The sequence below is a fragment of the Lepidothrix coronata genome, unplaced genomic scaffold (genome assembly GCF_001604755.1).
Source record: "Lepidothrix coronata isolate B3197 unplaced genomic scaffold, Lepidothrix_coronata-1.0 Scaffold176, whole genome shotgun sequence".
NCBI classification, from domain to species: domain Eukaryota; kingdom Metazoa; phylum Chordata; class Aves; order Passeriformes; family Pipridae; genus Lepidothrix; species Lepidothrix coronata.
Genome location: NW_016690356.1, coordinates 1,683,402 through 1,698,897, shown reverse-complemented (window position 1 = coordinate 1,698,897; position 15,496 = coordinate 1,683,402). Strand labels below are relative to the sequence as shown.

Genomic DNA, 15,496 nt, shown 5'->3' with positions numbered 1-15,496 from the left:
CTCCAAGCTCCAGCATTATCTCCTTGGCTTAGGCCAAAGCTCACATGAGCTTTTTGCTGTTTTTCTGTAAGAAATGACCCAAAACTAACCAAATCCACACCCACTGCTTGCTTCTAGGGAGAAATAAATTACTTTCTTCTCCTGCAGTGAATTCCAGGTGGACGTGGGACTTGACTGCACAGAAGTAAATCCCAAGCATTCCTGCTGATGCAAGGAGCACTTCATGGCTTTTTGGGAATCATAATCAAAGTTGCCTTTTATGTAAATGAAAAACTGAACATTGGAAGTGGAGATGATAAATAACCTGCCACTGCCTGCCTTTATGTCAGAACAAATGCTTCTTCTAATTGCAGCAAAATATTGGCCTTCCTGTATTAAAATTTATTATTGCTGTTGATTTAATATTCTTATTTCTGCCTTGCAAATTATCGAGGGCCATGGTGAGTGAGCAAATGTTTAACAGTCATCTATTTATGTCCTGTGCCTTTGTTTCCTTGGAAACATTGTAAATGGAATATCAAATGTGATGGTTTCAGCTGATATGGTGATTTTCGAGAATCAGCCCTAAGCTCCTCTCATAGCCACGGGCTCAACGTATCTGATTAAATGGAAGGAGAAAGGTAGAGCTGGGAGGGGGTGCAGGGAGGAAGGACCCGATGTGTGGCTCAGCTGTGTCAACAAGGGCTGACTCCTTTGAGGACAGATGGCAGAAGGCAGGATTACGCCATCCCAGAGCTGCACTCCCAGCCCTGCACAAAGCAGATGTGTGGAAGGAGCAGCAGCACTTCCCTCTGCCCCGTCAGTGCAGGGATTATTTCCATGTGGCTGCTGCGCATCTGGGCACCCAGGAGTGGCCAGGCCGGGCTGGCACACGAGTCAAGAGCAGCCCTCAGCTTCCCAGGCACAAAGCAGCCCTGGAATAAGGAGTATTTAGGCTCTGCTGCCTCCAAGTGTATTTATTTCTTTTACGTGGGGAGAAGAAAAGACGCAGAGGAGGGAAGAGGCTGGAAAGCAGTGCAAGGAACCTGATGACAATGGTGTGATTCTGAGGCCAAAGATTTCTCTCTCCTGGGAGGATTGGGGAGCGAGCAAAGCTCTTCACACATGACACAGCTGATGTGCAGGATGCCAGTGGTCCTGGGAAGGACAGCACTTGGCCACTGGGACCCAGAGCTGAGCAGAGCCTCTGTCATGCACAGTCGAGTCAGAAGGAATAAATAAAACATTCTATGCAAAGCTGACATGGCAGGTAGCTGGAAACTTGCTTCAGGCTTCAAAAAGGTCATTTTCATTGAGATTTACTCAGCTGTGTTTGGATGAGCTGTGAAATGAGAGTCTTGGCCACCTGGAGCCCACATTACCTGGAATGATGTGCAGGCAAGGGGGCAGTAACACAGCTGGATTTTTGGCTATACGAGTGTGAAGAAGTTGGTGAGCAGAATGCCCAGCATCTAAACATCATCTTTGTAAGAAAAACGGTTTTCTCTCTCTGTGGGACCCTCTGACACCCACGGGCAGACCTCCAAAGGAGGCTTCCTGCAAGCCCAGGCGTGACCTCGGAAACTGGCAGATGCCCTGAGGTGGGCAGGGGCTGGCAGTGAGTTACATGAACCCCAGCATCATCCCAGCTGATATCTGTGCATCCATTTCCACCTCAGCTGCAGCCAAATTCTCCCTGCCTTCACCCACTGCATTACCTCCCAGGATGTGGAGGATGAGGTGCAGCAGGGCCAGTGCTCAGTACCAGGTTTCGCTGCTTTTTGTCTTTTTCTTTTTTTTTTTAAGGAAGCTCAAACAAAAGGAAAATATGTAGTTGCCGCGTGAGGAGGTGCAGAGTGTCTCTGTGAGTCAACCATCTGAAATATGCAGTGTCCTTTTATTTCTTCCCGTCAACAGGAAAAAAGATCTGTCACTCTGGGACATCTGCTGCGGGAAAACTTTCCCGCGAGTGCCAGACTGGCAGCGCCGTGAGCACGTCAGACGAGGCGAGATGCCAGAAGGCTTTCTGCTGGTCACCAGAGCTGCTCGGCGAGCCCAGGGCTCCATCACATCCCCGCACAATGCCCTGACAGGCATTGATGGAAGTGGGGAGAGGAGCCGCTGCAGATTCACACCCGGCTGAGCTGAAACGAGAGGCCTCCGCTGCTCGAAAGCCACGGTATTCCCAAGCTGTCTTCCCAGCTCATAGGCAATCAGGATGACTGATCTGGCTCGGGTCAGGGGTCCAGGCCGGTGACCGGAGATTGGCTTTCCAAAGGCTCCTCTGAAAAAGTCTGTGAGCTGAAGGAAGCCTCTCCATCGATTCAGCAGCACAAAGAAGAGGGGCCCATCTGGAAGGGCATCGGTCTGCGCGCACACAGGCACAAAGGAGGGAGTGTGGTGAAATTAATGCAGAGCACAGGCTGTGGCCAGCAGGGACAGCAGTTTAAGTGCCACCTACAGAAAGCCACCAGTGCCACACTGGGATGCCCCATCCCTGCTCTGTTTGTTATGGACTGTGTTGTGCCGTACTGCACTGGATGATCCGTCCCTGGGCTGCCAGCTGGGGGGAAAGGAGCCTTTGCCCTCCGCTGTGCTGGCTCTTGGCAGCTTTGCAGAAATGCCCTGTATTCTGAAGATTCCCTCATACAGGCTGAGAATAAGATGCAAACCTTGAAGAGTGACACTCAGCAGCTCAGAGGGACACTGTATATCACCCCCAGTCCTTTGGAAGCATGTCCTTACACATCCAGAAATTAAATATCGCATAGGGCATCCTAGGTGAAATTGGGTTGGGTTATGTAGGAGAAGGAACCCTTTCCAACTGGTTTATATTCAGCAGGTACTGCAGCCCCCTGGCCAGGATCACAGCCCGATTCTGCCGTTACAGACTCACCCAAGCACAGCTTCTGGAGGGATGTTGCTGGTCCCAGCCACTCACTCTGTTTTCATGAGCCAGAGAGTGCAATCTCAGACTTAACTGAATCCTTTCCCAGGGAGGGAACAGAAAAGTCCTCTGCAGGACCATGGGGAAGCACAAAACACCTCAGGATCACACTGATGCCCTACTGCTTAGCGAGGCTTTGGATGCTCGTGCAGAGACTCCTTGCAAAGGCCATTTCCATATGTCTTCCAAAGTCAAACCCATAAATTATTCTTAAATAAGGAGCAGCTGGTTCACATCCCAGTCCTCCACATACTTATTTGTCATGGGAACTGAAATATGATTTGCTATATGGTACCCTTCCCACAATCACAACAGCTTTCAAACGCACGGCATAAAGAACCTGCAGGCTGCTCTATCCTCCCTTAAGGGGTTCCAAATCCCTACAAATCCAAGAGTTTGTGGGGTGTGTGCACCACAAAGGGATGTACAAACCCATCTGCATCTCTCTGCACCCAGCTAATGTGGGTTTTACAGAAAAAAGCCACTCTGTGAAGGACAGGCTCTGGTTTCCCTGGGTTTGGTACCAAAAAGGTTGTCTGGTCCCAAGTGCTTGGATGTTTGTGCTTGAAGGCCCCTCTCTGTATCACTGCTGAGATTAAGCAGCATGACGAGTTCAAGAAGAGCAAAGTTGTCCTCAAGTTCATTTAAGAAGAAATATTTTCCCTGATGAACCTTGAACATTCACAGCCCTTGAAGTGAGACACTCCCAGAGCACGAAACCAAGTGCAGACCAGTGAGGAGGAATTTAAAAAGGAGACAGTTTACCAACAAAGGTCACCAAGGAGAGCAAACGCCACCTGAGCCTGGATGCTAACAAAGCCTTTTTCTGGTGGAACAAATGAAGTCCCTTAATTACCATTTTGTAAATAAAATCTTCTTGAAAAATCAATATTTAGAGCCCGCCTCCTCTGAAGACGTTGGCCTTTGTTCCTTGCTATTATGGCAACATAAACCCTATAGTGTGATATACTTCTGGGCTGAAAATTACCTCCCCAAACCTCATTGGGTCAAAGGTAGAAAAGCAATAAACCTTTCAGAGTGATGATTCAGGGACTATTTCATGCTTCCCTGTAATTTTTGAAGCAATAACATAGAAGCATGATTTTTCAACATGCCCATGGTTAGCTTGGCCAGTAACCACCCCTTCCTTCCTCCTGCAGTGATACTCCTGCTTTTGGGATGGCTGGTGATGCCAGGTGGGAATTTTGCTAGAAATGCCCATTACACCTCTCAGGCATTTGGATTGTGATCAACCCAAATCGTTCCAGGAGCAATACAGGCATCTCAGATCTCCAGACAGGGATAGACCCTGGACACAGGGATGGCTCCATCAAAGTCCAAAAAGCTCCATCAGCCTCTCCATTTGAGAGCTTGGTTCAATGCAGCATCAGCCCACAGCTATCAGCTCCATCCCCAATGTGGCAAGGCAGCCCCACTGTCAGCTCCTTCAGTCATTTTTATTCACAGCTTTTAATGGAAAACCCCACAATTCCCCACGCCTGAGCCTTCATGCATTTTTCATTAACAATTATCCGCTATCCCAGAACTGCTTTTGATTTTTTGCTAATCATCGATTGGCTATTTTGTTCCCACACAGCTGGCATTTTCAAAACATAACAACCACCTCTGGAGAGGGCACAGCAGAAGGCTGATCTTTAATGCTAATGTGCCCAGAAACCGTCAACACATCAGGTGATGGGAATTCACATCTGAGGGACCATGAGGGAGGAGGTATTTATCAGACACAGCCTATGAGGCTGATTTTACTGTGCTATAAGGCTGGAAATCACTTAGCAAGTGACTCTCTGGTGTTGCATCAACAGCCACATCCAATTTCCAGTCAACCCTGTCCTGAAGCTGCTGTCCCATCCCAGCAATGATGGGCTTCTGGAGTCCCCTCACCTTGTGGGTTTGCTGTGGTTGGGTTTGGAGCTACTGCACATGTGGGTGAGAGAGATGCCCAAGGGCCCTTCCCAACTTTGGGAAGCAACAGTCCAAAGGATCCATCAGCTGTGGGTTTGTGCAGTCATGCTGCTACACACAGGAGTAGGCCTAAAGCTGCAGAAGCAAAGCAGCATCTCAAATCCACCATCTTCTGCAGGTCTGGATCTCACTTCTGGTTGTGTTAATTTACAAAAATGAAGTTGCTCCTAAAGACACATTTTGCAATCAATTAGCACATGATATGTTTTGGGATGATTCACTCTTCCTTTTTTTTCCTAAAGATCCCTTCAGGGGCATTCAGACCTCTATGGCAATATTAAGCAGAGTTTTAATCCAAATGAATTTTCTAGGAAACCATGTAATCTAATTAAAAAGCTCATAGTGCAGTTTAGTAGCTTCATTACTAGTAGATTCGAGATCCATCTTTACACAGACATATATTTTCCAAGTGCAATAGACTGACAATCCAAGGCATAACCACAAACTGATTCTGCCTGGAACTAAGTGAGCTACAGCACTTTGTCATGCCCATGAGAGTGAAACAAAGGACAACTTGAAAAAGCTCAAACCACCCCCCCCATCCGTTGATGTGTCTCCTCCAATTCATGGAGCTCCCAGACCTGCTGCACCAGCGAGGGCATTTTCCAGACTGACAGCTTTGGAAACACCAGGCATGGCCACTTGCCTGAGGCTGGGGGTTGGAGTAGACCAAGACTAGTGTGAAAGAAGACAAAAGTTCAACACTGTCTAGTACAGCGGCCTTAGGGCTCAGCTTCACAATCGTGTTACTACGGCTTGAGAAGATGCCACGTGTCAGCTGAGCCCCAGGAACGGGCTGAGCTCCCTCAGCCTGTGCCAGATGCTGTAATCTGATCATTTAGATCGCTGTGGAAAAGACTGATGCTAAATTGCATTAAATGATTCCCATAAGAAATCGGTTCCAGTGACATTCACCAAGTTGCAGCTCACACGCACATGTAGAGCAGCTCCAGGCACAGGGACCTGGCCAGAAGACAGAACCATGACCAAAGATCCGACTTCTACTTCCCTCCAACAGTGAAAAGGAATGATTTCACAAGCAAGGCATCTGGGTACAACGCAGAGCTGGATTCAGTGTCAGTTTTGTCATGGATTTAATGACCGCTCGGAAATCTTTGGTCACTTCTGACTCTAATTCCTCATCAATAAAAGGGGATGCACTAATTTCCCTTCTCCCATCTCCACTCTGTACATATCACAAGGGCAGACATGTCTCAGAAACCCATGTAATGAACTAGAAGATCACAAGCCTGCTGTGAGTGGCATCTGTATGTGCACACACAAAGCTCCCTGAAGCTCTAAAAACTCCCAGCTCAGAGAAAACCTCCACTAACAGAGATTTTATCATAGCTCACACCTTATCCTTCTTCCATCCTTCACATAACAAAGCTTTAAAAACCCCTCAAACCTGAAAACAAAAAGCCGTATTATATAGAAACTTAGAAAAATAAACTCACTCTTCTCCCCAGAGGAACAAGTCATGGTGCCTGCACAGCACTTCCCAACTGTCTAAACTGACCTCCAGCGAGGTTGGGTAGCTGCTTTCATGAGACACATTTGTTAATATAGAGAGCAGCTATATGACACCACAGAGTACAAACCTCTACCAATAATTCAGGTTTACAACACAGGTGCTATTATTTTGTAGTATATTGTTCCATGCTATTTCCATAGAAACTACATCGTCGACTTGTAATTTTCCCACTAAGTGCATCCCACTGTATCATTTCCTCAGTACAAACATCCTCATCCCCTCACAGGAAAATGCAGTTATTTAGTACTCAGAGAAAACACTCTTCCCTGGTGAGATAAAAGGCTGAAGTTTAGTGAAAGTCAGGTTCCGTGCAAATATTATTTCTAATGTATTTGCATTTGCACACCCAGGCAGGTCAATGTTCAGGGGTTAAACACAGTTTCTCCAGTGCAGAGTGAGTGTGGTTCCTGTCAGCTCCAGGGACAACATTTAGTCCTTCCAGAAATACCCAGATGATGACCAGGACAAAAGAATAACTTTTACTAGGTTCATGTATCAACAGTCAAAATCTAATGCTGATGTCCTGGCACAAAAAAACCACAGAGCACTGAAATATAAGCCTACAAGATGCAGGTAGCAGGAGCAGTGCTTTACTGTATCAAAGCCCAAATTGAAGCCACAGATCTCCTTCTGAACTTTCCACCTTCAGATCATCTCTTTGCTATGCAGAAATCAATCCAGCATCCCTTTGCACTGCAGTGCCAGCAGGACTTACCTGTTGTTATTCTTCAGCTTGATGTGGTCGCTGGTCTCCAGGATCTGCCCGTTCCTCAGCCAAGTGATCTGGGGAGGGGGTTCCCCTTGGGCCACACACGTGAAGATGGCAGTGGTCCCCACTGGCCTGGAAATGGACTGGGGATGCTGCACAAACTCTGCAGGGGCTGTGAGGAGGAAGAAGAAGGAGGGTGAGAAAAGTCATGATGATCCCTCTTTACCCTGCTACAAAGAGCAACCTTGCAAGTAAGCCTTGTCTGACTGGGAACATGGGATACTTGGCCAAGCCACAGCACAGGCAGCAGATAACTGTTTTGGATGGTGTGTCTGTGATCAGTGCTATTTGGTTGCCCATCCTGGCAGTCACAGCTTCATAGAAGGCATCTGAAGGCCAGTTCAGAACTGATGGAGAGCTGAGGTGAGTCCTGCAGGGTTCAGACAAAGAGCAGCAAGGTTTAAGCCCCCTTACCTCTCCCCAGTCTTCCACTGAAAGCAACCCCGATGATGAAATTGGGAAGATGCGCTGTTTCATCAATGGCAGAGTAAGATCAACACCCTAGCTTTGCCCAAAGGACCCGTATAGCATCAGCAAACTGCTCCAAATGGAAAGAAATGTATGGATGTCGTACAGCAACCTGTCAGGGAGTTCTCTCCCCAGTAAATATCAGATTTTCTGTAAATCTCACCAAGAGACTGGAGAACCTTTTTTACCCCAGATCTGCAGCCTGGGACCGCTGGAGTCCTGCCAAGCCTGGCAAGAGACTCCACCATGCCTGTAGCTGCTGCTCACCTTGTCACCAAATGTTTTCACCTTTGACAATAACACTCTTAAACAGAAAGTGATTTCTCCCTTCCAGCAGCTCAAATTAGATTTAAAATCATTTATCAGGATAAACCAGCATATCAGCCTACAGAAAACAGGGCCTGACAGACACAGCCAAAGAGGTGAGATTATTCAAGCAGTTCTGCTTCAAAGGGCAAAGTGATAAATATACTCCATGTTGCTACTGAAACTCAAAATCAGGTGGAACCAGCAGCAGCCACAATGAAGACAGATACGAGGCACAGGCCCATAATAAATTCACTGACTAACATCACATAACCGATGGTTGGTGTTAAATTTTTTTGACAAAAGCAAGATTATCCAGGGAGACCCACTCAGTGCCACTCACCAGCATTGTCCAAGCATGAGGCTAGGGGGCTCTGCCACCAGCAGAGATGTAGGGACAGGAGAAGGGAGCAAACTGGTCCAGCAAACGTGTTGAGGAGTGGCCAGGCTGCAGGCAGGATGCAAGAGCTGAGCCTTGTGGTTCGTGGCCAAAACAGCCCTCAGGGTTTGCTGTAGCAGTTCAGGGGGATAAAGCTCTTCCCCAGCTGCGTGCAGGCAAGAGAAGAGCGCTGCTGCTGCTGCAACATGGCCCAACTGCAGCGAAAGGGGTTTGTGTGTGTGAGTGAAGTCATGCATGTTGGAAGTCCTGCAAGCAGGAAGACACAGAAATTCATCACAGAGCCCGTCCCCCTCAAAGGACCCCCCCCTTCATTTTTAATAATCATAGGGAAGTGGAGCATGGCACTTACGTTGGTGTCTGCCAACAGAGTTTATTGTCAGGCCACTGCAGCTGGCACTCTGGTCTACTAATGGACCTTATCTCAGCAATCAAATGGACACATATTTCCAGAACCTCCCACTAAACTTCCCAGGTGCCAATCAACCTCTTGTCCTTTTACTTCCCTCCTGTGTTTTAACTCCTCTAGACCTATAGTTTAAAATAAAATTCAGGACACAGATTCAATAAAAGTTGAGAGCAAGGATAAACAGGGGGAAAATCCCTCTTCCCTGCAGTGAATGGTCCCTTTGTGGCGTGCAGCGAGAACATTAGAGACTTGATTTCCCTCATCCTCCCGCCCCCTGCTTTGTGCTGGCGTGGTTTTGTGGGAGCAATTATTTTGCAAGTGGCTGTGCACCTCCCTGCTTTCATCTGGGCTCACGAGCTGCACCCGCAGCCCTCGCAGGTGCAAACCCACGATGCCAAGGAAGGGCACAGCCACCTTCCAGCTCCCTGATGCAGATTCATTAAAGGTCCCACTTGGCTCTCTGCCTCCACCTCCCCCTCGCTCCATCAAATCTCAAACCCACCGTTTGTTCCAGCAGAAACAAAGTTTAAATATGGATGCATAACCCTCCTGGAAGCGCCGGCTCTCCTTATCCTCCCTTATTAGCCCATGTCAAGAGGCAGTAATTGGAGCGGTGTCGCGTGTGACTCGGGGTAACGAACGTGCAGCTGCGGCCGCTGGCTCGGCGCCAGTGGTGCTGTTCAGTGCCATGGCCCCGCAGGTTCCTCGGGTCCCTGCTCCCCTCTGCTGTCCCTCCTCTTCGCTGCCCCACTAAACACCACCAGAGCAAAACCCCAGCTCCAGTTTAACTTGCTTAAACTCTCTGGGGAGCAGGCTCCTTGGAATGGCTCCCACCTCTGCTGCGCTGAGCTGTCCCTGCTCCCATGGCATCCCTCGCTGCAAGACTTGGATGCCCTTCTGCTGTTCCTGATGCTCCTGGCTTTTCCCAGGCATTGCTCTGTCCCTTTCAGGTCTCACCCTACTCCTTTTGGTGCAGAAGGAGCACTAGAGTGGAGCTGTAGTGACAAAATGGCCCAGGTTGTCAAAGCAGAAACCCATGGTCTGGAAATCCATGGAGTTAAAAAGAAATGGTCTGAACGCCACGAGGGTCCTAACATGGACATTGCTCCAAGGACATGCTCCTCTGGTACCCTGGACCTGGTGTCCATACCAGTGTCCTCAGGCAGAGTGCCCTCAGGCAGCTGCTGGTGCATGTCTTGGGGCAAATGGCTCCTTTCCTGGACAGAAGAATGTCTGCTCTCCTCTTCCCGAGTCCTCTCCCTACCCTTCCAAACAACTTCAACAGGAACCAAGAATTTGCCATCTCTGTCCCTGGATTAGTGGAAAGGGAGCAGAAGCCAAGCTCTGCCTGCTGCCAGCCCTGCCTGGAGCCAAGCCCTGCCTGCTGCCAGGCCCCCAGCCCTCGTCATTCATAATTAATAGAGCATCTTGTCAGGGCTCATCCCACCCTGCATGGACATGCAGTGCCCTGAACCCCTCTCCCTCTTCCACACCAAATGCCAAAAGGCCACTGCAGGCAGCCAGAGGAAGCGTTTCTCAGCCCTCCACCAAGATCTTAACAAAGGTACTAATGGAGATCACTGTTAAGAGCAGAGGATTCACACCTGGCAAGGAGGAGTGGGCAGGATCCAGCCCTGGCTTGTGAAGTATGAAGAAACCAGAGCATTGATTATTCAAGACTTAATGGGAGGGAGGGGATCATGCAGTTGTAATGAATATTTAAAGGCGTGACATTGGTATCCAAAAGCAATAACGCTTCAAACCATCCCCAGAATCATTAACGAAGTGATTCAATAGCTTTTACTGTGCTCAGCAAACTGTGATAGCAATGGAGATGCACTGTCACAGCGGCTTGAAACGGGAGACCCAGATGGGCTCCATCTCTCTGGGGACATCTCATGTCAGCAGGGACACCAGTGTGTCCCCCAAGACACCAGGGAGCTTCACTCTCCTTGCCATGAGGTTGCTGCTTATTGCAGCACCTGATGGCTCAGAGAAGGTCCCAAGGATCAGGGAGCACTGACAGGTCACTGAGAAGAGCCTAAGGATTAGAGAGCACAGAGACAACGCTCCAGTGCCAAATGGATCCATACTGCACCTCAGTATGAAGGGTCAATAATTCTCAAGTAGCCTGTGGCGGGGGGGAGGGAGGGAGGCTGAGGTAAGGAGAAGGAAGAATAACATGGAAACAACAAAACCTCATAAATTAGGCTAGTGGCACCTACAATAAGGGCATCAAGCAGAAGGCAGGTCAACAGGGAAGTCAGTCAAGCATAGCAACCAGTGACAGGAGATTTAAGACAACTGCTGCTCACTTGGCTTCTCTCTATTGACTACAGAGGATGCCCAGATGCTTATGTGAGTGATGTAAGTAGCAGTGATGGGACTGCAAGGGCCAAAAATGGAACCTGTGCTCATGTTCCCTGGAAAATAGGCAGAGACCACTCATGAAGGCTGTTGTGGAGGCTGTCCTTCAGCCCTCACAACATTCTTGTCCCAGCAAGGTGCAGGCTGGAGCTCCACAGCAGTGGGATATGTTCCCACATCACCTACTGGTGTAGTCCTGGAAGAGTGCTCCAGAGGGCTCAGACACCCCAGCTTACTCAGTCATCCTGATGGACAAGATTTGAGCACCCACCTGTCCCTGTATGGTGTCTCTTTTTGAGAAGGAAAATGTGGACAGGAAGAGAACTGAGGGAACTGTCCATGGGGGACACTGACTCAAGCAGCACATATTGAAACTAGTTTGCAGCATGAACTTAGGGCTAAACTCAAAGGACAAACCAAGTACAGAGCCAAGCCTAAGCCACAGCAACTGCAATACATCTGCTTCTGAATTCCACCCCGCAGCCACGGCTCGTGATGCCAGTGAGCAAGAACGATGGAAGAAACATCAGGAAGCGCAGCGGTGGCCGGATCTGCTGGACCAAGGAGCGCTGCCCGGTCCTGCCAGCAGAAAGCAAGGCAAACAAGGCAGTCATTGTCAGCAGAGCCTTCAAACCCATGTCCTTAAGATGGGCCCTCATTTATGAGATGGGATCTCATTTTTCTGCATAGCTTTCAGGAGGAAATGAAGCGTGGAGTGGAGAACACTGGTGACCATCTGGCCATTCACAGCCCATCAGTTTGTTATGACACCAAACACATAATAAAGCACAAAAGATTGCACAGGAGGTAGAGGGAAAGCGCTTTGATATATTTTTTTCCCTTTCCACCGAAGCCTGCTCTTCCCTCGTCCCACATGCACACACACCCTCCACTTCAGCCGGCGCTGCATTCGGCCCTTCCACAACTCCCCCCGTGAGACTTTCACTGGCAGCTCGGCACAAAGCAATATTCAAATGGCTGTGCCGGGATCTGAAGGGAAAATGGAAACTTTCTTGTGTGAGAACCTTACAAAAGAGATCAAAGGAGCCTAAATGGCCAGGGGAGGGCGGGGAGGGAGGGAGCGGGGGATTGATGCCTTCTCCTCTGGAGGGAGGAGGAATTCCCAGGAAGATAATAAGATGGCGTTAGATGATCTGAAGGAAAGCCTGCATTGGGAGGAACATTACTGCAGGAGGAAGAGCAGGAGGAAGAGCAGAGCCCTGCGCTGGGACACCTCTGCTCATGCAGCTGTTGTGATGGGACAAGGACCACTGCTGGCAGCAGGAGGGAGGACGCGGTCTCAGCCCCAGCTTCCCGCCAGCTTCTCGCCTTACAACAGGAAACATCGCCCTTTCTCCCCGCGTTTCCCACCTATAAAACGTGTCTCCTTCAAAAGGCGCAGGGCAAGTTAATTTGTGCCTCCGGGCACTTCAAGGGCCCCTGAATAAAGGCAGCAAGTACCTGGCCTGGCGTGCTTTGAGGACGCTGTATTGTCCTAGCCCTGTGCTAACTTCCTCTCCAACCAGGCTTTTGATAGCCCACTCTTTGCTTTTCTTCTCTTTACGGATGTAATTTGCATCGCTGACATCTTGACAAAGATAAAACCCACAGTCTCCCATGTCAGTCATTATCGCTGTTTTCTTCCCAGACAAACCTGAACAGCAATCATTTGTACCTCTCAGCTGGAAAATTCAGGCAAAATGAGATGCACAGGAAGGAAAAGCTGCTTCCAGAGGGAGGGTGAGCAAACCTGGGATGAGCTCAGCTGCCTGGCCAGGGTCTGCCATTACCCTGCCTGGGCAACAACAGTCCCCCAAAAAACATGAAGCATTTTAAGGATGGGCAACACAGGTTGGGGTCCTGGACACTGCAGCTCATGTCTAAGGGCTACACCAAGGACACACTGGCCACACTCCTCCACACCACTGCCAACTTCTCTGCTGATGCTGAACACAAGAGCATCCCTCCCCCACAGCAGGGCTGGGCTCCAACAGCCTGTGATCAACATTTTAGGGACAAATTCTCATTTTGGTTCCCTGGACAAAAATACATAGTAATTCTACCCCAGCTGAACTCCAGCACCAGGAAGTGATGTTCAACTCTCTAAAAAGCTACTGATGTGTTGCAATGAGAAGTTGTGCTACCTTTCACCCTCTTATCCAGTTGCTAACAGGAGCAGTCAACAGTATTCAATAGCTGTATTTTTAAAATTTCATAGATTTTCCAAGTACCTTCTTTTGGGTCTGCCTCCCTTCCTCCTGGACATGAGCCTGGTATTTGGGCTTAGGAAGCCTCTGCTATATGTCCCATGTGCAGAGCTGTCCTGTAGCAGCTCCAAAGGGTTTTATCTACAGCAAACTTGCTCTTCATGCCTGAGTTTGTTTATTAATAAGAGGACTCATAGTTGTGCCAGCTGGGAGGCCCTCTGGTTGCACTGCTCACCCAGAAATCCAGAGTTTTCACCTCCTCTCATGTGTGATCAGCACCTGGGTGGGGCTCAGAGGGCATGAGCAGCCCTGTACAAGCACCCTTTCTACATTGCTCCTCCCTGGCTGGCTGGATCACCACCAGCTCCTGGGATCTGTCAGGTGAGCATCAGGGCTGGAGCAGGGCACTTTGCCCATCACCAGCATGAAAGGTTCAATTAGCAGCTCCAGCAGGAGGTGTGTAATTTTAGATTCAGGATATCATCAGTCAATAGTTAATGAGTGAACTGATGAGAGCACGAGATGCTTTAAGTGGACGAGCTTGAAGAGGAGGTGAGTGCCTGTAATCAGGGGCGGATTGCTGCCATTCAGAGCACGCTGCCAGCTGGGTTTGCCTTCTCAAATACTTGCCTGGCTCCCCTCACCATGGAGACTGGTTGCATGGAGCATGTGGAGGGGATTTCTGTGGTTTCTTCAGTGCTGATCTCTACTCTGGGCTGAACTGTCCTTTAGCATTTCAGGACAGTTGCTGCAGATAGAGGAGAAACCTGCAACCCATGGGCATGGCCCCAAAGGGTGCTTCACTCAGGTCACAGCAACAGGCTCAGACACAGTATCTACTGCTGAAGAAAACAGTCCTGCAGACTTTTTGGAAATGGTTTTAGACTTAACGGTGCCATTTCAGTTGGAGAGCAATACTCCATGAGTGGTATCTACTGCTGGATATCTCTGCAGGAGTGGTATCTGTCACTCAGAGGTGTCCAATATGAGAACAGTGACCATGTCCTTGTATCACTAAGGACCATGAGACAAATTTGGTTGATTAATTCAGCCTGGGCTTCCTGCTGAGATGTAAAATATATTAACAACAAAAAACTGAAGTCTGCTAAGCCAAATAAATGCCTGTGATGGGGTGGGAAACCACTGCAACTCTTACAGCTGAGGCCACAGTAGAATGATACCTGGTTGCTACTCACCCGTGTGGGACACAGACACACACACCCACTTGGGAAACCACGTGTCTGGTACCATCAGAGGAGTGCAGTCAGCAGCTCTCCCACCCACCCCATGACAGTGCCCAGGGGCCGTGTGGAGGGTTTGCTCACCTTGTACCACGAGGCTGCCCTGGGCCGTCCTGCGCACGCGGGTGCCGGGTTTGTTGGCGGCGCACACATAGATTCCAGAGTGCTGCACGGTGAGGTCTGAGATCATGAGGTTTCCTGTCCCCAGCACCTGGATCCCCTCCACACCAATTGGGCGACCATCTGAAAGGAGGGGAGAAGGACAACAGTCACATGCTGGACCTTTGTGTGAGGTTCCCCAGGACAGAGCCCTCAGTGAGGTCCAGTCCAGGCACTTACAGAGTGGTGCCATGCTCTGTTACTGGGATTTACCAAGTAAGGTCAGTGGGATTCAGCTGATGCTCTTTGCAGGACACAGTTCAATAAGGAGGCTAAACCAAGGTAAATCATCTCAGCTTCTGCAAGCCATTGCCTGGGTTCTTATATCAGACTGACAAGGATCCAACCAGCTCAACAGCCTGATTCCAATGGAAAGGCTCCGAGAAGAAGTCCAGTGAGCCTGCAGCAGTGCTTCCCTGAGGCACTCTCCCAGTCATCAGCAATTCATGACCTGGGGACTTCCTGACCAGAAGTGACACTTTCTTGCCTGCTAACCCTTGACAGATTTTTTGTGGCCTTGAAAAATACATGAAGACTGGATTTTCAACTCTTTAGCTCTTGAGCATACAGCAGCTCAGGGCCAAGGAGCCAGACTGAGCTGGTGGTTACATCTCCTCAGATGCTTTGGCTTGGAAGGGAAATTGGAAAGGGCTGCCTCCATCCTGAATGATGGATCTGAGGCATGTGACATAGTTCAGTATCATGGAATTCACTTTTTTTTCCAACAAAG

General features: G+C 49.2%; 1 protein-coding gene across 1 annotated transcript in view; it reads right to left on the bottom strand.

Moving 5' to 3' along the window:
- The window catches only part of IGDCC3 (immunoglobulin superfamily DCC subclass member 3), a 98,626-nt gene that overhangs the window by 8,869 nt on the left and 74,261 nt on the right, over positions 1 to 15,496 (bottom strand). Inside the window, exons 6-7 of the mRNA XM_017830267.1 lie at positions 14,692 to 14,850; positions 7,159 to 7,324 (exon numbers count right to left, since the gene is read on the bottom strand). Of these exons, the coding sequence (XP_017685756.1) occupies positions 7,159 to 7,324; positions 14,692 to 14,850 (325 nt within the window). The remainder of the gene's footprint in view (positions 1 to 7,158; positions 7,325 to 14,691; positions 14,851 to 15,496) is intronic.